Source organism: Stegastes partitus, unplaced genomic scaffold, assembly GCF_000690725.1.
Source record: "Stegastes partitus isolate 25-593 unplaced genomic scaffold, Stegastes_partitus-1.0.2 Scaffold39, whole genome shotgun sequence".
Classification (NCBI taxonomy): Eukaryota; Metazoa; Chordata; class Actinopteri; family Pomacentridae; genus Stegastes; species Stegastes partitus.
In genome coordinates, this window is record NW_007577770.1 from 1,129,726 (window position 1) to 1,152,880 (window position 23,155).

The 23,155-nt window shown below is 42.4% G+C and overlaps 2 protein-coding genes across 2 annotated transcripts in view; one reads left to right on the top strand and one right to left on the bottom strand.

The window, feature by feature from the left end:
* The window catches only part of LOC103374315 (mono-ADP ribosylhydrolase 1), a 124,396-nt gene that overhangs the window by 22,169 nt on the left and 79,072 nt on the right, over window positions 1-23,155 (top strand). The gene's annotated exons all lie outside the window — the stretch shown is intronic.
* LOC103374305 (leucine-rich repeat transmembrane protein FLRT1-like) lies at window positions 10,323-15,280 on the bottom strand. The gene is made up of 2 exons (XM_008304379.1): window positions 15,239-15,280; window positions 10,323-12,536 (listed from the first exon to the last, which is right to left on the bottom strand). The coding sequence occupies exon 2, from the start codon at window positions 12,519-12,521 to the stop codon at window positions 10,323-10,325; it is 2,199 nt and encodes a 732-aa protein (XP_008302601.1). The 5' UTR covers window positions 12,522-12,536; window positions 15,239-15,280.

A 23,155-nucleotide genomic window follows, 5' to 3' on the forward strand; every position in this document is an offset into this window, starting at 1 on the left:
AAGGCAGGTAAAGCACTCTTTGCACGATGGTTTATTAATCTACAGAGGATGTGCAGATTTTTTTCTCCCCTTTGCAACTGATAGTTTGAATGAGTATGCATCATTTTAGTTGATTGACTGCTGTCCTAAAATGATCCTAAAATTGAGGGATTCTTGCTTTTGCATGATAGAACAAGTGCCTCATTGGATGGCTAATTGTTTGCAGAGTTACATTGACAAGTCCTCTTGCAAGACAGCTGTCAAGCTTGTGAGTCTCTGTACGTGGAACAGTGGTACGTTTTCTGTGCCTTCTCACTTAATACACTCCTTATTATAGCTATAATTGTGTGCATTCCCAGGTCTTTATGACAATAATAATGTTCCTCTTTTTGAATATTGGTTTCAGTGCCAAACAAGTAATCAGCCTGGCACTGACAATTTGGCTGTGCATCCAGAGTCCTTGTCTGCTTGGCTGCTCAGGTCGAATGCTTTAGCAAGTCCCCCCCCAAAAAAGCACCCTGAGTATGACCACAATCACCTAATGAATACCTGTGTTACTGAGTTTATCAACCTGTCATGACTGATGTTTTTCATTTAGGCTTTTGACATTAGAATTCAATCCTGTTTCACTGAACCAGCTGGGCAAATAATTTAGACTAGGACAGAGACACACAAGACGGGATGAGAAAAAATTAGATATGGAAATTAAAAACACATTGGGGGAAGATTATCCTCATTGTAGGCAGTGTAATTTGAATAATAAAGTATAATGCAGCCTGACAATAAGCCTCCATTTTCTCTCATTTTGTAATATAGCTTAGTGAACAAAGTACAAAGGATGTATCATCGTAACCTCCAAAATGGGCTTTAAAGTAACCCTGACTCCTCTTCCCCCTCTCTCTACCAGCAAATACGAGGGGCCCTCATTGTCTGCTCACATGTCCTCATCGGCGACGATGCTTTTGTCACATAATTACACACATGCACGGGAGTACAGGGAGTACACACAGCACACACACGACACAATTACCATCTTGTAATTACGACCTATCAGGCATTGTTGTGAAGTGGCGCCCAATGCACATACTGTCGGCCCCGCTGCATTATCAGAGCTTAGGAAATGACAAGACTATTTATAGGAGCTATTTATCCACTTATCCTACTGTTGCCATTGTCCATGGGTGGAACAGGCAGCCCTGGTTAAAGTTGGACTGACAGGTTGATCAGTCTGTTAGTGCAGGATGGTTGTATGCAAAAGTTTATTCAAATGACACAGTGTGCTGTTTTATTGAAGGAAAAAGAAGTTAATACAGCCCCTGCAGTGAACAGAAAGCCTTTATTCAAATGTTAATATGCTAATACTTTTTATTTAACAAACTGAAAAAGAAATAGGAAAAAAATAACTGTGGCATGTGCAAAAGTTTTCTATTTGTAAAGTTACAGAACTTCACTGAGATGTCAGTCCATAATTTGACTTCTTTGATTCTTCAAACCACCTCCACGACAAAAGTGACAACAGCCATCGGCTTCACTAAGTAACTGACAGATCTTTTTTAATTGAAGCAACCTGGGCTACCAGGCTATGAAAAGATATACAGATGGAGGTTTTCATTTCCACTTTTTAAAATGTCATCAAGTAAAGGCAGTGAAGGGGAACAGTGGGAGTCAAGACAATATCTGGAGAACCAAGAAAACTTTCAGGGCAAAAAGAAAAGCAAAACCTCCAGTGGATAGATAAAGTAAAAAGAAGAAAAAAAAAAAGGCTTTACAGCTACAGCAACCAAATCTAATTGTGGAATAGATCCAACTATTTATCAGCCAGTTCTGGTTGCAGAGATCCTGAAGTCAGTCAAGAAAGTTGAATTAAAAAGAGGGGGGTTCCTTCAACGGGGCACCGATCCAAAGCAGACTTCAAAACCCACCATGAACTAGTTAGAAAAAGCTCAAGCAGAAGCTTTTGGAGTGTCCCTCACAGTGCCTGACCTGAACATCACGGAAAATCTGAAAATCTGTGGGGAGAACTTGCACATGCTGTGTGTGCATGACGACCTAAAAATATCTCAGAACTTAAACTTGAGATGTGCAATGATGAAAATTCTACAATCAGGAATAGCAAGACTCTCAGCTGCTCCAAGCTGTGATATCTGCCAAAAGAGAGACTGAACTAATCCAACTAATGACTTCCATGACTTAGTTCAAGAAGCAAAAAGAAGCATTTTAAATATATAAAAGAATGCTTGCAGCAGCTGTTGTATTTACTACGTTGTACCTTAAAATTTCCTCTTGCTGAGTCACTGGACTAGTATAGTCAAGCTTCACACTTTAAACTGGTCATTTGCTGAACTTGTACCATTTTAAGGAAATAATTCATTCAAAAATTATTCCAATCAGAGCAGAATATTTTGTTTTGTAAAAGCCCTTGGCAAATGTCTGTTTTCAGTGCATGAGCATGGATATTTCTTTAGTTAATTTACTTTTAACACACCACTGATCCAGTAATTAAAAATGAAGAATATTTAACCCTCAAATGAGATTTAAGGATTGACTCCTGATGTACAATAAGCTAAAGGCAAACTGAGGATAAATTTATATTTCAAAAAAGAAAGAGAAAAGAAAATGTCAAGGACACTGTGATGCATTGGGATACAAAGGACACCTCAATCAAAGAAACGCCAAGCAGCCAACAGATTTATTATATCCTTTACTTCTTTTGCCATCTACAATATCAACAGTGGTCAGAGTTTGTGTTCTGTGAAGGCGTATGAGCCACTTACCGGTGTGCATGTAAGTGCAGTTGATATTTGCAATACGTTATTTTTTGACATTATATAACCTAATTGTTATCTAAAATGTTAAAGTTCATGTGAAACAACCAAAACCAATGCAGTGTTTGTCCATCTCTTTGAGCTGAGCCATACAGCAAAAAAAGTGGCAACATATTTTATTTCAGTTGATATTCATAATTATTTCTATTATTAATGTATATATTGTACTATATGAATTTTTAATTAGGACCATGAAAAAAGGCTTAGTTTGAATTTAACCAACTTAATTTAAATGTAACCAATTTAGCTTGTATATGAAGGTAAACTTAAGTGACCATCATGAAACTGCTGCACTGCACTGAGGTTAAAACTCCATGTCGCTGACCTGGACCCCACACCGACATCCTGACGCCAGTAGTTTGTTGCTTAGGTGGCGGTTTAAGAGGATGCATAGTTGTGGATGTTGTTAAACTGCAAAGCCAATCTTGCGAGGGCAGCCGCTGGGCCCTACTGGCTGCAGCTTCCACCAGAGGAGGTCTGCAGAGGCCCAGGCAGCCGAGGACTAGTGCGCCTCAGATGGAGAGCCAGGGGGCTCCATTATCAAGGATATGATAAGATGTTATGAGCTGGGGAGGGAGCACGCTTGTGTTTTAGTTGTGTGCTTTCATGGCAGTTTGCATCTCATGCATTTAAGTGAAACGATCAAGCAATCTATTAAATAGCTTCCTTGTTGTCAATCGCTGGTACATATCACCTTTGTTTTACCGCCCAGACCCTCTTTCTCTTTCTGTCCTCCAAAACCTGTGAAAGACTCTCAGTACCTAAAATATGTCAGCCAGAAGTTTGTTTAGATGTATTTTTAATCTTTGTTTGCCAGCTGGCCTTGTCGTGTGTGCAACAGATGTACCAACACTGGACGAGTAAACTAAGGATTACTTCCATTGTTGATTAATCTGCAGATTAAGTTGACAAAGAAAATATTGAATATCACCCCCCATACCTTTTGTTTGCTTATTGTTATGCTTTGTAAGTTGGAGAGAGAGTACTTTTTCATTCTAATTTACGGAAGTTGTCCAGTTCACATTCGCGGTTGTGATTATTCTGTTTTGAGAAATATTTGTTGATCATTTTTGACCTCCATTTTTCTGCATTAAATTGTTCAGCCTTGAACCGGGCAACTACCCTTAAATGAATGAAAAGTTCAGCAGTACATTGTGCTGGTATGATCACAATCCACTCTGTGGCATTTTCAACTAGGTAATGAATAATTTACTGTGCTCCTAGAATTCATTTATTTTTTGGCTGAGATGTGTGTGCCTCTGCTGAAGAAAGGCTGAGAGTCAGTACTCCAGAGAAATCACAAGTTGCCATAACTACAAGTGCTGAAGTGTCTGTTTGGTCCAGAGTGTAGCCCCGGAGAGGTGGGCAGTAAGCCGAGCGTGAGTGACGGCTGAGAGCTCTGGACGACCACATCCAGCAGGAGTCGGCCGCCTGAAGCGCTCCTCAGCCAGAGTTGCTTCACTTCACAGTTTGCTCATGTAGGCTGGAGATGAAACTGAATACCTGATGGTCTATCTTATGAAGGAAAGAAATGCATCAATTATTCACTTAATGTCAGTCTGGGACGGATAATTAGGCAAACAGCACAAAAACTACTTGAGGTTGTAAATGCCTTTAATTCGCATCAATCTTAGATGAAATACATCCAGCAGTATACAGGCTCATAATTAGGCTGAGCTCAAAGATAAAACCCCCAAGGCTGGGAAATTGAATAGAGGACAATTGCAGTCCAAGGGCAATTTGGTTATCTTTTTGTACATGCTTTCAGCGTGGTTATGACTGAACTTTTCTTGGGAATTTTTTTTTGTTGTTGTCTTCCTTCTGAATAGCAGAGTTTTGCAGTGGCACCAAAGTGTCTCTTCTCTGATAGACAGTCTAATTCATACGGTTGCTGCTGTCATAATCCTCCAGAGGCTGTCTTAGTTTGCTCCCCGCCTTGTTTATTCCACTGATGTGCTCTCCATCCACTGCCACAAAAGACCACAGACCACCACAGCTTAATGTTTCGTTGTTGTTGTTGTTGTTGTTGTTATAGCACTTCAGTCCTCTGAGGTATTTCACTGGTTTCTTGCAGTGTGTCTGTATGAGAAGAGACATGTCAGTGTTTGTTATCCGACTCATCCTTTGGGGATCACCAGTCCCCCATCATCCTGAGGTGTACAAACGTGTGTCCAACAATAACAACCAGGGAAATTTGTTTAAAAGACTTACTTTAGTGTTGCGTTGGATTTACAGCTGAGGTGAGGATTTGGCTCTGTAAATCCATACCTGTCTGTGGATTGCTTAATAATGATAATAATAATAATAATAATAACAACAATAATAATAATAATATTTGCTTAAATAATAAAATAATAAATTGTGGACAGAAGGGCTATTTGGAGTCAAAGGCCTTAATAACCCCCCCACCGAAAAAAAATGCAGTGATTATGTACAGTATGCCTACTTTTATACACTTTATATGTTGCATCTTCTTCTTTTTATGTCTTCTTCTGCGGCGCCCTTGACTGCTGTGAGTTCAGCCTGAAAGGAAGTGTGAGCTTGTGATCAGTCTCACGGGCCTGTCGGGTCTGTTTCATTTTTTGCCCGGTCTTCGATGAATAATACGTGCAATTTGTGGGAACATTTAAACCCAAACTAACTGTGCAAAAACATTATGGTGTGGAATAGATTTGGCCGACTGTGCGTGTATACATGCACTTCTCCATATGCATGCTTTTTGAGGAGTACATTGACCTTTCACTAAATAAGCTTATAATGCATACAAACACTGGAAGATACTTGCACTTGCGGTGCAGCTGTAAATCATCCATAACAGCACTGTGGTGAACAAAATACTGAGCACCGAGTTTAAAATGCAACGGACCATTTTATTGCACATCATTGAGTTGAGGTCATTTGTTAAGGAAATAGAGGCCACGTATTCAGAAATGAATTGGAACTCAACACACTGCTCTTATGCTTCTATGCACGAACCATGACATGTTGGATATCTTTAACATGTTCAATAATTTAAGTACAGTTCTTTCTTGAGAGTAATTATTTTGGACAGATGATGTACTATATGTAACTTAATGGAAGCCCCTGCTTTGATCCCATTTGTTGCAGTGTAACAATAAATTTCAGACTCACCAGATATGCACGACAGTGTCTGACTATACGTCTTTTTGTTGGGTGCAATGTGAGTTAGAATAATTAAGCTGCAGGGCCCGATGCTAGATAATGGACTGTGACAGTGAAAAGCCTCCATAATGACTGATGAGAACTCAGGGCATTGTTGTTAAGAGGAAAGACGTGGAGATGCAGCTGCATCCCACTTACTGTATGTGTTGGCACACACACATATACGCATATATTACCTGTCAACATTTTCAGAGCGTCTCTGTTTTTATTGAATTATGCTTATTTTAATGTCTCAACGTACTCTAAAATGAAAGCATAGAACCAAAAAAAAAACAATGGGAGATCAAAAATACGTCATGGAATTGTTGCCACACATTCTTTCTACAATTGAAATCAAACTCTTTAGAACATTCTTCCTTTTGCTGTTGCAGAAGTTCCCACAAATCAGCTGACTCTTTGGTTGCTGTGTGTTTACCGGTCTTTCCAGTTCATCCCATTGAGTTCAACTAGTTCAACCATCTAGTTTCCTTCTACGGTTGGTCTGAAATTGCCTGGATGTGTGTTTTGTGTCATTATCTGTCTGCCTTTTTTTCTAGATTGCCTATTTCTTGCTATTATGGTAGCAATGTATTGCTTCCTGCGGTGCAATATTGTCCACATAATGCATCAGTGGGTGTAGAAACACAGTCTGTTCAAACTGCTTTTATAAGGACACAGGGTTCAGAAAATGGGACACCTGTAGGAAATAGTTTGCATCAACTTTCAAGGCGTAATGCACCTAAACTTTTGTTTCACCTCTGGCAGTTTACTGCTAAACTTTGCTACATTCCAGGTCATTCAATGGACCTGAGCTGCTTAAATTTCTGCAAAACTGTAAAAACTGGGGCAGTTTATAATCACAGATGCTTTATGTGAAGTCAGTTCTCATCTTTGCCTCAACAGTGTTCGCTGTGCAACAAACTGTGTCTCTGTACGTACAGTATATTTCTTTCAGACTCCTTCCTTCACAAACACCCATCACAAGCAGTTACTCCGAGATGGACACTTATACACTCCCTCGTTCGTTATATTGATCCATGCTTACACAAGCATTAGCACTCACTTAGAATGAGAGGCATGTCCTCACTCAAACACATGAGCACACAATCAGATCCATACAATTGCACAAACACACACACACACAGTTTCTCATGCGTCTTTGTGAAATATGCAACACGCGAAACTACTCGGGATAAAAACACATGCGTCCGCCTCGGAGCCGGCTGATCCTTCCAGATTGAATTGGAGCGTATAGCAGCTGATGTATTCATCCAGTGTGTGTAATTTAACGAGGTCCGCTCCGGCTCATCATAAATCATGTTAATAATCTGAGCTTCCCATTGATTTTTGTTTTTTTTTTAAGCTTACCCAGTGCATTATTTGGTATCTCCAGCCTTTGTTTCCGATTTGATGAACCCCACGCAGACGCGCACACATAAAGAGAGCCCATGAAGCTGATTTTCCTTTTAGAAGTCTTTATTCATCTGCGTAGAAAAAAAGACGACAGACCAATAAATGGAATAGCATTTTGCACCCATTTTTATGTTTATACATGAAAGTGTTTTCATTATCACATCTGAGGGTGACATTTTTAAAGGAAAAGGATTTCTACACAGAATGAAAGAAAGCTTCAGTGCTCTTAAAAAAAGAAAAAAAAGACAAAAAAATAAAAATGCAGACATAAAAAAATAAAATAAAATAAATAAAAACCCACACCAGAGCTCTTCCAATATTACTGGTACACAGTAACACAGGTCGGAAAAGAGAAAGAGAGCTACTGAAAGTAAGAGTGGGTTTCAACACTTACAGGCTCTATCTAAGTCAGCCCTCCCCATCCTCCCCTCTACATCCTCACTCTTTAGTTTTCTCTCTCTCTCTACCTTCTCCTCTTCTACTTTTAATCTCTGGCTGTTTGTAAGCATTTTCCTTTGATGTTCCTCCTCCCTTAAAGTACACTGGCAGGGTCAGTGAGAGGCAGTCAGAAAGCAGGTGCTGCTTCCCCGTGGCCGTGTTTGTGTTGAGATGCACAGTGTAGCGGTCAGGCTGCGATCCCTGTTAACACAACTGCGTCTATGCTGTGCCGAGGCCTGTACAACTGGGCAACCTAAGTCAACTAACGTACGCCTCTGCCCAGTATGCCTCGGATCATCAGTTTAGTGGTAATAAACTCAGTTTTTGCTTTTTACTTCAACTGTAACTTGATAAAAATTAGAACGTCTTCTTATAGGTGGGACATTATGATGAAAGATACTGTGAGACAATACAAATTTGTGAGGCTGCAGCTTCATTGTCGATTTCATTTGACTAACAGTAAAAAAAAAAGATCACACACAAGACTAAGAGAAGCAGCAAATACTCACAATTGGGAAGCTGAAACAAGAGAATATTTGGCATTTTTACTTCGTAGAGGACTTTAGTGATGGAACACTTTTTACACCAAGAAAGCTTCTAAAATCATATGAAATGTTGGGATGTCGTATGATTTCTGCGCCAGATGAAATATTACAAATTGTCAAGGTTTGATTTACTGTATTATCAATTTCCCAATCAGTATATTGCAATACGTATAAATATCACAATTTAAAATCACATTTACTATGATATGTCATTTTATATTCATGTCTTTCGCCTCTTCCATTTCCTTCAATAGCAATAAAAACAGTTACAACCAATGTTTTTTATTTTTTTAATAAGGTTGAGCTTATACATTGTTATGAGTGAATTTTAGCAAAGTTTAATCAGACCAGGGTCGTTCCAACCTCTGCAAAAAAAATGATCAGCTGCTAAAACTTAATTTCACGTAATAAGGTTTAGCCAACCTCTAGAAGATAATGGGTTACTATTATGAGATGTATGATTAGGTTTCTTTCACTTCATTTGCAAAGATAATTTAATAATGACACCAGACCACCATAAAAACTGGGTACATGCAGTCCTTTTTCTAAAATCCGAGTAGAAGTTTTTTAATAGCCATTCTCTCCGGCTTGTCGTTTGTCTTGTGGTCTTGGCATTTATTTTAATTTTACTCGTGATTGTCTTGGCTCTCTTGCTCCCAATGTGGATGTCCGTTGTTTTAGTGAAGATACATGAGGTGGAAAGTAACAGCAAAAATAGTGTTTAATGAATCTTTGACTGGTAATGATCACAGGCAAAACATCAGTCTTTAAAGGAAACATGCAGTCTGTTATCACCGGGTTTTTGCTGAGTGCAGTGGATACACTGTGGGCAAAACTTTATCCGTTTTTTTTTTGGATGTTGATGACATTATTCCAGTTGTCAACCCACTTCTTTACCCCGCCCACACCCTTCTCGATCCCTCAGCTTCTTTTCCTTTTGTCTGCTTTTTTACCTCCTGCCGCTGCATTTGTCACACGCCCTTTTTTCACTTAGCTCCCGTTTTAACTCTCCTTTTCTGTCCTCTCTCTCTGCCTTAAGCCAACACACCTCTCCCAGCATCTGCATCTCCAAAACAGCACCCCTCTATCTTTTCTCTTTTCTTCTTTTATGTTCTCTCCCTCCATCCATCCATCCATCCATCCATCACCCCCCACTCTTTCTCTCTCTCTCCCTCTCATTAGTCTCCCCATGCTGTGGTTTGTGTCTCCCGTCTCTGTCAGAACTGTTATCACTGCTGTCAGCTCCCTTGGCGAGAACAAAGTCGTCCTCTGCTCACAGCACCACAAAAGACACGAGAGAAATAAAAGGAAAAAGCCTCAGCCCGAAAAAAAAAAAAAAAAAAAAAAAAGAGGCGGAAAGGAGGAAAAATTAAAAAGGAGGGGAGTAAACCAGAGGAAAGGAGGGGGCTAGGAACACATCTTTTCATGTCAACCATGATGCATTCTCATCTGTGGGTTATAACAACCATTGATTTCTCCCTCTGTCATCCCTTTTATCTATACAGCACAGAGCTTACAGTTGGTAGGAAGATATGAGAGCTATCTCTATACACATCAAGTGCCTTTTCCTCATATTATAAATATATCTCCTGCTAAATCAGCTAAGCCTAGTATATCAACCTCAAATAAGTTACTGTGCATTATTATGAGCTGAGAAGAACAGTAGGTTTAAAAGACACTGAGATATCAAAAAGAGAAAACGTAACCATTTATAACTATAAGTAGCGCCCAAACAAGGGTCTACTGTATAGTGTAGTATACAGTAGTAGAGTATAGTAGGACTGTTACTTCTGTCACTCAACAGCAATGTCCTATCACCATAGCTGAAATCCGTCTTCTCTACTTAGCAAACCAATCAGAATTGAACCAGCAGAGGCACAGAGGGTACTTTGGAAACCAAGGACAAAATGGCCACTAGCCAAGGAGGCCTTTGTGGCTCGGGGAGTGTGTCCCTGTGTCATCACGTGTAGGCATAATCTATGTCAGGGATGCCACCCTCTCTGTAGCCGCGGTTGGTACCATAAGTGGCGTGGTGGTGGCTGGTTTGGCTGAGGATGGTGCCATTGAGGCTGCCAGCTCCGTGGCTGCTCCGGTAGGTCCCGTTAGCTTGGGAGGAAGAGGAGGATGAGGGGAAAATGGTGTGGATGTAGGTGACATCCTCCAGCTTAGGCTGCAGGGGCTGATGGGCCATAGCTGTCATCTGAAACCCTGCAGGAGGGGCTCTGATCTCTAAGATGGAAGTGTCTTTCTTGGTGCCTGACTCTACATAGTCATCGTAATGTTTTCCCCCTCTGCCCCTGCTGTATGAGCCCGAGTCCCCGGACATGTAACCTGCTCTCTGTCCGTACCAGCAGAAGATGCCAAAGATTAACAGCAGGCTTACCAACGCTGTCGCACCCCCTATAATCCCAGCCAACGGCAGGGCTGTTAGCTCTGAGTCCTGTCCCTCCTTATCTGAGCCTTCCCCTCCTGAGCTGACCAGGGCCTCTCCAGTCTCTATCTGAGCACAGGCCGGGGCCGAGTCTTTACTGTCCGTGTCCATGCTGCCAGCTCGCGATGAACCCATGCTGGAGCCCCCGAAGGATGACTCCTGCCGTAGTGGCAGCAAGCAGATGAGGTAATGGGAGCGTGGGGTGAGCTGGGTTAGGAGATACTGCCTCCTCTCTCCAGGAACCAAAGTCTCTGTTATTGAACCCAGAGCTGCACTGCTGCCCAACCTCAGCCACGACAGGCGGAAGGAGGGTGCCGGCTCTGGGCACAGCCAACTCACCAGTACACTGTCCGAAGACAGAGGTTTAACAGTCAGCTCCAGGGCCTCTCCAGATACCTGCCCCCCTTCACCTGGAGGCAGAGGCATAACGAGGCCTGGTCGCTTGGCTCGCAGGGTGAAGAGGGAACCTTGTGTGGGGACCAGCAGAGAGGTAGTGGTGGTGCTGCCATGGGGGACCGAAGCCACTACTTGGCCCCCTCCAACACCATCTTCACCCCCTCCATCTTTATCTGCTGGGTTCCCTCCTACTCCAGTACTGGGACCAACAGGGGGGCCTTCACACTGCTCCATTAGAGAGGTTAGGTCTCTGAGGGTCTGACCCCTTACAGGCTCAGGCCCTTGACAGGTCAGACCCCTGACTGTCACCGCTGCCCCACGTCCATGCAGCCAGGCATGGAGCCAGCGAAGGTTGCAGCCACAGTACCAGGGGTTTCCTCGCAGCAGTAGCAGCTCCAGGCCTTCTGTGTCCTTCAGGAGTCCTCGAGGAAGACTGGTCAGATTGTTCCCCGACAGGTCCAGCCTCTGCAGCCGCCGCATGCCATCCAGCGCCCCCCTGGGTATGTGGGTCATTCCGTTGTCTTGCAAATGGAGTCGCACAAGGTGAGATGAAGGCAGGTTGACCGGTGGAGACTGCAGAGCATTCCTGACCAGCGACAGCTCGGTCAGGTTGGAAAGGCGGGAAAACGTGTCATCTGCAATACGTGTGTTGGCCAACAGGTTTCCATCCAGGACCAAGCGTCGCAGGGAGGAGAGCCCACGGAAGGCATGTGTGGGAATGGTGCTGATTCTGTTGTCGTCCAGCCGCAGTTCTTCCAAGGATGCTGGCAAGCCTGCAGGGATGCTTGACAGGTGGTTCCGAGAGAGAAACAGCAGTCGAAGCCGTGGAGTCCCAGAAAAAGCTCGCTCTTGGATGCTAACTGTAGATATTGAGTTATCATCCAAGTGTAAACGTTCTAATAATGGTAACTTGGCCAGAGCTGATCGCGGTAACGTTCGTATATTATTATCCTGCAAATGGAGCTCCCGTAAAGAAGGCGGGAGGTGTATGGGGAATTCATCCAGCTGATTGGCATACAGGTAAATCACTCTCATGGAAGTGCTGCGTTCCAGTGACGGAGGAAGCCCGGCATTACTCAGCCGGTTGCTCTGCAAGTAGAGGATAGCGGCCGTTAATGGTAGTGGAGGAATTATGCTGAGGCCACGGTCGTTGCAGTAGACAAAACCCTCATCACAGCGGCACACTGATGGACAAACAATGCCCTCATCTCCCTCGCCCGTCTCCATGGCAATTGCCGCTGCCGCCAGTTCCAGCACCTCAGCCAATAAGGTGAGGCACAGGAGGAGCAGAAAGAGCCAATCACGGAGCTCAGCAAGACTCTCGGCTGCCATGTTGGTGCACAGCTCCTGATTAAAGGAGAGAAAATGAGAAACTAGATTAAAACAACTACAAATACTATAACTCACTGATTCTATCTGAAAGGGGAAGTAACTTCTGACATTCAAACAAGAAAGTAAAAAGAGTTGTTAAAAAGGACAAGATAGAGCTGGACGAACCCCATAGTTAACCTCTTTCTCTAAAATTGCCTGACTAAATTGCTGTATTTTATACCTGCTGGTAGAAGTAAAGTCTTTTTTAATCTTTAAATTGGTGAGGATTTGGGGATTGAATTGTCAGATGCACTTAAAAGAAGCTGCCCAGCATTATATGGGTCAGAGCAACCAAGCAGAAGACAAACGGACATTTAGAGGCAGAGAGGGTGATGAGGGGAGGAGTGACTGGGTGAGAAAGATTACAAGAATCAGAGAAAGCAAAGGGACGACAGAGATGGAGAAAATTGGACAGTGACAGTTGAAGGGAGAGAAAATAAGTGAGGAGGATTTTTTTCCAGGGAGATTAACTGAAATCGAGTGAGTGACATGAAACTAAAATGGAGAAGAGATTGGGGAGACGAAAATCAGATTAATTGCCCACAGTGCTGTTGATAGCTCTGACAACAACAGAAGTGCCAAACTTGTGACTGCACTTTATCTAACCCTGATATAAAATTTAAAGAGGTTACAGAAGAAAAGCAGAGTTTCATAGGTTCCTGATTGCATCTGTTTGAGGTTATGACCAAAGCACATACAGAAAAATGCTCACACAAATAAATAAACATACTTAGTACAAATCATTCACATAGAGAACAGGCTCAGTACAAGCTGACAATGTATAATGCATGTTTTCTCTCAGTTGTTATTGTTCGTGAAATTTCTATAAATTATTCAGGAAAGTGGTCCTGAAATCCCCAGAAATGTTTTAGTGAGATGTTTTACAGAAAAGCATTTTTCTACAACATTAATACGTTCCTTGGTCGATGTTTTATGACTTGTCTCCCAGCAAAGCCCTGACACCAACATCAATAACAAGAATTTACAATTCAGATAAAATGATCTCTGTACACTAACATTCACCACTCTCTATTTATAGAATATGAATAATATACAGTGGTGAAAGTTGTGGAAATTACATCGTGGCATGCTCTTGTCTGAATCCTTTCTTTTGGGTAGCCTGGGGCTGGAAAATGTGCCCTGATGTGAAATGCCTGACATGATTTGACAGCACATTTGATAAACAAATCCTCTGAAGGCAAGTATTTTTTTTTTCTCCCCCTTCTGTGCACGCATGTGTATGTATGCGTGTGTTTGTATGTGAACTCGGTGCTACATGCAAAATTGCCCCTTGGCTGCAGTCAAAATCCATGCAAAGCAAACAAGAGATGGCAACAAAAGAAGAAACGGAGGGAGGGGAGGGTGAGAGGAAGGAGGGAGGCGAGGAGACAGATGGAGAGTTGGACAGTCAGTCAGAGGAGGAGAGGGGAAATGAGTTCCTGGCAGTGAAGACTGAAGTCGGTATCAGCTGAGTTTGCTGCAAAAAGAAGAATGGTTCCAAAACACTAGTTTGGGTGTTGTTTTTTCTCTAAGATGGGTGTAAAAATAGCAGCATTTGTGTACCTGTACATGCCTGTGTGTGCGTCTGTGTGTGTGTATGTGAAAGAGATCTGTATCAACAACAACCAGCTCCTGTCTCTGCTCGACACAGACAGCATTTGATATGTCAAGGTGGAAAAGTGTGTGTACCACGCAATTCGGCATGGACCCAGACCTTTTCTCCTTTCTTAATGGTATTTTTAGCTTGAATCTGACTATTTCATAGCATTCCTGGCATTTGAGAGACAGAAAAAGTAAGGGAGAAGAACACAGGCACAGAAGAGGGAGTGTCAAGGTAGGAGCTCGAGACCATATTGAGATGCTCTATGAATATCAACTAGCATATGTTTCAGAACCACACCATCCATGCTTCCCTTTCATAAATATCCTCTTGGCACAAGCCCGCTGTATGTGTGTTTTTGCCTACACGCCAAGGTTTCCTATCGACACGTCCTTTTAATGATCCTTAGATTTTCTGTCTTCTCTCCTCCCTGCTTCGTTCTCCTGCTCCCTCCAACTGTCGCTCTCTCTTATGGCGCTCGCCTCTCTCTGCATCTTTATCTTTCATGCCATCTACCGCTCCCGTCCGCCCACCTCCCCTTCTTAATCTTTCATTATATCCACTTTCAGGTTTGTTTACAGAAGTGTCCGTTCAGTCATCCTCCTTCTCCCCTCCCCTGTCTCTCTCTATCTCTTTCTAATCCTCTTTTATCGTTTCCTCTCCAGTCGTCCGTTGATTCCTGCACACTGAGATTGGATCAATCAGCTTTGGTTCAGTCCTCTCCTCTCCTCTCCTCTCCTCTCCTCTCCTCTCCTCTCCTCTCCCCTTTTTCATTTAGATGTAGCCAACCCTCCACCTCCCTCCTCTTCCTCACTCCCTTTTCTCGCCTCCACATTTGCCTTCCACTCCATATGTGGCGTCCCCCCCCCTCCACACCGCCCCTTAACATTTTAATCATGTTCTGAAATAAGAGTCTTTGTTGGAGCACAGAGCCAATGTGTGGTTTTTTTCCGCTTTTCTTATCATGTAGCTTAAAGCGAGATGGAAGTGTGGTGTTCGTCACTGCAGTGAATGGGAGGTGAAGGTGTGTGTAAAAGGTCTGATCGACCCGGGGTGTGATTGCCGAGGGCTTGCTAACCTGTTCAGTCTCTGTGCCTTTCACGTGCGCCTCAGTTTTGATTTTTCCCGTATCAAGGATTAGTAGAGCGGAGTATTAGTGTCTCTGTGTGTGCGATTGAGGATGTTGCTGCGGATCTCGGTGTGTTAGCGCAGTTTCACAGTCGTTTGAATCGTTCAGAAGTGTAGCCTCTTTCCTCCAGGCCGTTGAATCTTCCTCAGCTTGGGTGAATGATGATAGGGATGATGATAGCCTGTACTCCAGGGCTCCACGAGTAGCAACACCAGCATGGCTCAAAGCCGCCTCGGCACCCACATTTGTGTGTTGTGTGTGTGTCCTGCTGCCAAGCTCGCTCTTTCTCTCTGGGTAAGGGGCTTTTAGGCCTGCCAACTCAAGTCATCTTCAGTGAGTGTCCAGAGGCCCAATTCTGAAACCACCCCTCCACACCCAAATGCTACAGTTGGGCAGACAGTCAGAAGATGGTTGAGGGCTCAAGGGTCCTTCTTCGAAGTCAAAAGCAATCCTGGATAACCATGCAAGCAGTGGGTCATGCAAAAATACTACTGAGCCGCGCTTCACTTGCTCTGAATAGGCAGGTAGCGGTTTTTAATTGATGGGATGAAGTAAGATTTCCACAGCTCAGTGTCCTTGTGGAAAATGTGTTCAGTTATTACGGGTGTATTATAACAATTATCATAAACTTCACAGTTCAGTGATGGTGATGTCGAGCACGTTTGGAGGGTGTGATGGACAGCTTGGCCTTGGCAACAGTACAGACTGTATGAGAAGGATTCGAGGGAAGAGCCTCTATCTCCTTTCGCTCTCAGTTTCAGCCTCACTCTCCTCTGTTAAATGTTTGATCACTTCCTTTTCAGTTCACACAGATCATCTTCAGAGGCAGCAAAGCCAGATGACAGTGTGTGCTATATGTAGTCCGCTCTCAGCTCTGTGATAGCCGGTCACGTGGCTCGGTGTGAGAAGTTCTCCCACAGGTTGGAAGAAATGGATGGTCCTCTAGTATCCGAAATGTGAAGACTTCACTGGCATTTGCTTCAGCAGGACAATTGGCTGAGTGTTAGTGGGCACCAACCTGAACAGAGAACACAGACAAGACTAATGTTAGAATTTTCACTCTCGAGACGCAGAAAATCAGTTTAACAACACATTTTTACAATTTTAGAGTGAAAAATCATTTGAAACACATCAGAAATTAGACTCAAATACAAACAAGGAGGATTAAAGTTAATTGATGGTACACTTTACAGTAAATATAATGAAGGGTTATAGGAATCATTCATTGTGTACCTGAAAGTGTTTTTGGTTTTATAGAAAATTATAATAAAAAATTTTGATTGATAACATTTTTTTTTATCTTCTTGTCTCGAAAGATTCGTTAAATGGAGTGAAAGTTTGTCTGTAAGACTTTGTGCTTCACAGTTTCAACATGCAAATGGGCGAATCACAAATGTGACTAATTGAATACACTTTAAACAAAATCAATGAGCTGCATGATAATGATGCATGAATATCATCTAATTAAAGAGCTTTTGTTAAAATCTCTTGATATCTGCAGTCCAGTCTCATAAAAACATGTGATGGCCCACAGGGCAAAATCTATTATTTTTTTTTACAAAATAAGCTTTATAATTGTGATATGCCGTTGCTTTTTAGAGACTATTCACCTCAACAACCAAAAAGAACACCTTTATTTTAACCCACACCATTATCTTCTCTTAAACTAGATAGTCTTTTCCAGATAGTTTTGTAGCATAAATGAAAGCAAAAATCAACTGAAAACAGCAATCGAAAATGCTAGAAAAGAATATTCCCATATATTACGCAAACATCAGTCTCTAGCAGTTTACTTACATGGACTTTATTGCTCTTTCTATGTGTAAAGCAAAAAACAACTTGTAAGCAGCATAACATGGACACAGGTCAGTAGAAAATATAGGCGAGAAAACTCCAAAACATAACCGTCTCACAGTCTAATAGTCTATATTGTGTAACTAATATGCTTTGCATAATAGACCAGCATAGCTGTTACACATTTTGGTGCAAGATTTACATTGATATCTACGAAGGGTCAGACATTTTCTGACCTGTGTATAAGTGATGAATTATTGTAAAAGCAGCATAAAATAATTAGTGTCGCTGACCTCAGGGTCATGAAAATCACTTACGATTTGACCGACCTGTCTGAGATAACAAAGACAGGTCTCAGGTTTTCACCTGTGTGTTTAAACAGAAGCCTCTCAGTTTATGGCCAACTTGAATTTTCAGCTATTAATTCTGACTAAGTTTTAGGGTTTAGTACAAAGACATAATATTGGATAATAAAAGAAACAGCACAGTAACCTCACAAACCTGTCGTGGTCATTATCTTCCAATGTTTTAATGTATTTTACAGCAAAAATATTAAAACACGGGCATGGGGGTTTAAATGTCGCTAAAATAAATAAAAATGTGCTGTAAATGACATGCTTTCAATTCTAACTTCAATTATATTTTTATTCCATCTTTGTTTAAATGGTGCCAAGATGTAATGTTGGGTTTCAACGTTGGCACAATATGGAATACTAAAAGGTACAGGCTAAATAATTATCCCCATCAGAACACTTATACCTTTTAAAATTAAGTACCTCGTGAAAATACTTCCTGAAGGTCAACACTGCATATGCGCAACACTAAGCTCCCAGTGGACACAAACCTCCCATTAAGGTAACTCCATGTTTTATAACTGTTTTTTTTCTTCACACAAAGCTTTGGAGCTTTCATTAACCACCACGCGCTAAGTGCCTGTATCTCATGTGCAGAATCAAACCCCCCAGTGAACACTGGCTTTAGAAATATAAGGTTTTCATCAGGCATACTGAGTGTACAGAGACAGATTCATCAAGGCCATTAACTGCTCTGCTGCTCACATTCGCCTGTTCACTTCATCCCAGAGTAAGTAGACTACATAGCCAACTGGGAAATTATCATGCAGTTTGCTTAAACACAAATAGAGACAAATAAAGCCGTCCTCATTTTCATTTTCAAAGGACACATGCTGTAGCTGAGAAGAACTTGGTCAACAGGCTTATGTCTGTGCTCGTACGCACCCCTGAAGGGTATTAAAGAGGCCTGAACTGAGCACCGTACGGCCTGAACTCAGGGCGACGGTGTGTATTTCTGTCTCATGCTTGTGGTTGTAGCTGGTTCCACAGATGGAAAGGAATGCGTTTAACTGGGTGTGCAGTTTAGTAAGGTAGTTAGGTGGTCGGTGTGGGATGAAGTTGGCCAGTGTGGTGAGATAAATTGTCCTTTTTATAAAACAGCTCCAGACTGATATCCGGTTTGTGGCTAGTAAACTGATTTATATGTGCAGAGTGCGGTTAGCGTGCGTAATGAAAACAGCTGGACGTGGGACAGAATGTTAAACAGACAGTGTTTGCGAAACACGTTGACTTTGTGATTGGCATTTAAGGAGAAATGAGATAATGGTGTAGTCAAGGACAGTGTAGATGTATACAGAGCTTTATGTTTAATGCTGTACTCGCTCCATCCATTTGTTGATTGATGCCTCGTACTTCAAAATACCCGAATCCTGTTGTTTTAGTAATTTCGACTTTTAAGTGGCTTTGAAATTACATAATTCCAATGAAGACTTTTAATTGGATGTCATCAATCATGCAGCAACAGCAGGTGTCGCCTTTAATAACAGGAGCTGTCGTTTTAAAACAAGTCCCAGTAATTGGTTGCAATGTCTGGTCTGACTACACTGACTCTCTGCACTGATCTTTGCCTACTGCAGGCAAAACGTCTGCCTGCATCGGACAAGTGACTATTGAACATCAGCAGCATTTCCGCAGCTCACTGCCACTGCCCATTAGACATTAATATGTGAAGCTCTATCTAGGTAATGTCAAGGCTGTCCTTAAAACTTTTTGGTGATGGATTTTTAGAAGCAAGTGCTGCCAGGAGGAGTGCGATGAGGAGGAGGAGGAGGAGGAGGACACAGTGGCAAAACAGAGCATGTACGAGAGCAGGAAGTCACAAGACGCAGGCTAGAATCTAGTCATTAATGAGAGGGGAGTGTATGAAAATGAGTTTGAAGGAGGTGTTTTTAGTCATTGCTACACTTTCTAAAGGAACTCCTCTTCGCATTAACTGCCAATATTTATTAACTTTTGAATATACTGGTTAACCTCTAAGAAAGAAATTACCCAAAATCTGTTACAAATGAATGGGTAAACCTTGACATGGAGGCAGCTGTGTTTATCTGGATCACAAAGACCTTGGGTGCTCCTTTATTCAGTTTCCCTTCCTTTGGTGTTAATACGTACAGCCTCTTAAAAAGATGCCAATTAGGAATGTGTAAGAATTTAAAATGTCAAGTGTCTTAGCAGCGTCATTATTCATGTTAAATAGAGACGACATGCTGCAGAAACCCTGCAGAGTTTAAAGTACTCCGACTGCTGTATGTCAGTTTGAATAAATAAACTGTGTGATATGACCTAGACCTCTGATATGAGGATATAAAACGGAAAAATTAAAAGATTCAGTGTGCACTGCAGAGTCAGTGTTAGTCATGGCAGCTTTGTCTGTTTCGGATGTTATCATACCATTCAATAAGCTTTATCACTGCACATCACTCCCATACATATTGGCCTGTAGGGACCTCCTCCACCTTCTAGTGGACTCAGTAGGGCCTTATTTAGTGGAGCTGCTCCATTATCACCTAATTTAAAGGTGGTGAAGCTGCGATTTTACACTGACAAAGAAGTCCACGTTTAGAGCCGGTGGTGACGTAACTTAGCAGACTTGAACCACGAGACTTGAGTTAAAGTCTCGTCTCAGATCATTATTATAGTCATTGTTTTAACTTAAGTCTCATCTTGACTTTTGCATCTACTTGCGGTTCATCACTCTGTCTGCTTGTGTTGTCACTTGTGTTTGGTTCAGTTTAGGCACCAAAGCTACTTGGTTAGGTTTAGAAGAGAAAACACAGCCTGTCAATACATTAACCACATGGTACAACGCTCCACTCTTTATGTTTTCAGTAGTGACGACGTCAGCATTTATTCATCGGACTTGTGCTCCCTGGATTACTTTCTGTTTATCAGCGATCAGAATGAATATTAATGCAACTTCTGGCCAACTAGGAGTTGCAGGAGATCACTGCTGACTAATGTCAAAATCAGTTGTCAATTTTCTGTGTTCAATTGAAGCATTAGAGCTGAAATTAAAAATGTATTACTTGATTATTTTAATAATCCACAAGTATTTAATTAAGCAAACAAGCTGATAATTTACTGGTTCCATGCTCTAAAATATGAGCGTTTGTTGCTTTTCTGAGTCTTCCTCGATAGCAAATTCAGTAGCTTTGGATTTTGGATGGTTGGTTGAACAAACAAGCACTTTCAATACGTCAAATTGAGCTTTAAAGGCTTTTTATGATCTATCTCCTGACACGACAACATCAGCACAACAGTTTTGTTGTATTTTTTCTCCTATTTTTTGGTAACTCTCGCACCACCAGTGAGGAGGACAAGCAGTAATAAAGAGAGCATTACTTTGGACGGGTGACCCCTACAGTGTCGAGGTCAAAGACATTTCTGACTGACCCTCCACTGTGCGTCTTTTCTGTTGTGCTTTTTTTCTTTTCTTTTCTGCATAACAGAAACCACAGAGAACATCTCATTCCTTGGGGGGACAGAAATCACTCTGCTCTTGTGAGCTAGTCAATGACAGCTGAGTAGCCCAAAGCCACGTAACAGTATGTGACTTTCAGCATGGCTTCTGTGCCACTCAGAGGCTCTCGCTGTTGTGTTTTCCTCTTTCCTTTATACAGTAATGACCAGATATTAGCATTTTATTTTCCTTTGCATGATGGGGAGATAGATAGAGAAAAGAACTGAATGAACTCAGGATATTATAACAAACATATACAAAGATGAACATTGAGCGATAACGCGTCTGCATCTGAGCTCAGGGCCACTGAAGACTGCTTTACAAGAAAATAATATGAATTCTCTTTTTTTTTTTTTGGCAACAAATCTGTTACAGAAATGCAGGCAGATGTTCAAATATGTGCTGTAAGCGATTCATGTACGTACAGATTTACAGATTTACAGATGGCGATAACATATGCATAGAAATATGGCCAGAGCATGCATATGTGCGTTGTTAGCGGTCACCTTGCACAATTTACAGATGGGAGATAAAAAGAGCGGCACTACAGGTGTTTTTACTGGCATACATCTTCATTCAGACATGTTGTTCTACAAGGGAAAATAATGGGATGGATAGTGAGAAGCTCCCAGCTAAAGGACCAACAAACTTGGAGTGATTTGTCCATTTTCATCACAAAATCTTTTCTTTTTCCAAATTCTCCTCCGGATGACCTTCTAGCTGCATTACCACAAATTTGACGCACTGTAGCACGGGAGTCGGCAGGAAATTGACAATTTCAAATCTCCATTTCTATCCACCCTTTGCTTCATCAGGCCGATCAGAGTAATTCGGAAGATGGAGAGCAAAGAATAGTGACAGCTGCGATACTTGGCAGTGTGCTCGCTCTGTGGGCTGTAGGGGGGCTAGGACAAAGGAAGTGAGGGAGTAGGAGTTAGGGATTAATAGTTGCGGGGCTGGGGACCAAAGTCTGAGCACTTTGTAATCATGTGGCTGCCTAACCCCAGTGTTAGCGAGGTTGATGAGCATGCGTCCCTGCTGACACGCACTCTCTCCACATCCACTCTGCTGAATATTAATATGGAGGAGAGAATTCCTCTGAGCCCCATTGTCAGACAGCCTATTGTTCTCTGCTGGCCTCTGCCTCGGCGCGCGTGTGTGTGTGAGTTTAGTATTAATGCGTAACTTGGTGTCTACATTGTGTGCTTATGCATATTATGCCCATGTATTCATTGCATGTGCGTGTCGGCCGCAACAGAGCAGCAGTTAAAGCGGCAGTGAGGGAGATGAGGGGTGTGTTCGTGGCCCGCCATGGCCCATAAAGACAACTGGCCTGAGAACACTTGGACCAGCCGTCAGGGCCCAACATTGGCAATTATTTCACCTAGAGGCGCTATCTGTAAAATGAACACTCTCATTAAAACGGCCGAGAGTGCGCACATATGCATTCGTGTGCGCGCACATGAATGCCTGCCCGAGTCAATTTAGGGCCGCGGCAAATATACGGCAACACAAACGCTTGTCTTTCAATCAAAGAGTAATGTGGTGTTTATGATGTTTGACTGTGGGTGTGTATTTACACATTTCGCTGCGTGTGCGAGCACATCTGCGAGCATCCGCGTTTGTGTAAGCGCGCGTTTGTGTGCATCTGTATGGATTTATGTGTGTGTGTGAGACTGTTTAACTACCCCACACACGTAACCTCCCCATCTCTGCCTCCCTGTTTTTTCATTTACTGAGCCAGCGCCAGAGAGAAGGAGTGTGGGGAAACGAGAAAACAAGTGATGGGGGGCAAGGGGGGGAGAAAGAAAAAGAGAGATGGTGAAATAGAGGCGGGGAAGGGAGAGGGAGGGAGGATGGAGGTTCATACAGGAAAAATGAAGTGAGGCTGGAGCAAAGGGGCGAGAGAAAGAGAGGAGGGACGGCGGGAAAGGGGGGAAGATAGAGAAGCAGAGGCAGGAAGACGAGAAGGGGGGGAAGAGAAAGAGGCAGAGGAGGAGGCAGCAGATTTATGAAGCCATTGGAATGTAATTTGGTGGCAGAAATTACTGTCAGCCTGAGCAAGGTTTAAAGTCAGTGAAGCCTGAATCCAGGGCCTGCCTCTATGTGTGTGTGTGTGTGTGTGGATGTGTGTGTGTGTGTTTGTGTGGCAAGTATCACAGACAAATGGATAGCAAATGTGATGCAGAATAATACCACAGAAGCTCTGCAGTTACTTGTCATCCACACTGAACGCCATGCGTGTGTAAATATATATATATA

Bases quoted from the DNA above. Each gene is read 5' to 3' on its own strand.
- LOC103374305 (XM_008304379.1), bottom strand. From the start codon at position 12,521: ATGGCAGCCGAGAGTCTTGCTGAGCTCCGTGATTGGCTCTTTCTGCTC.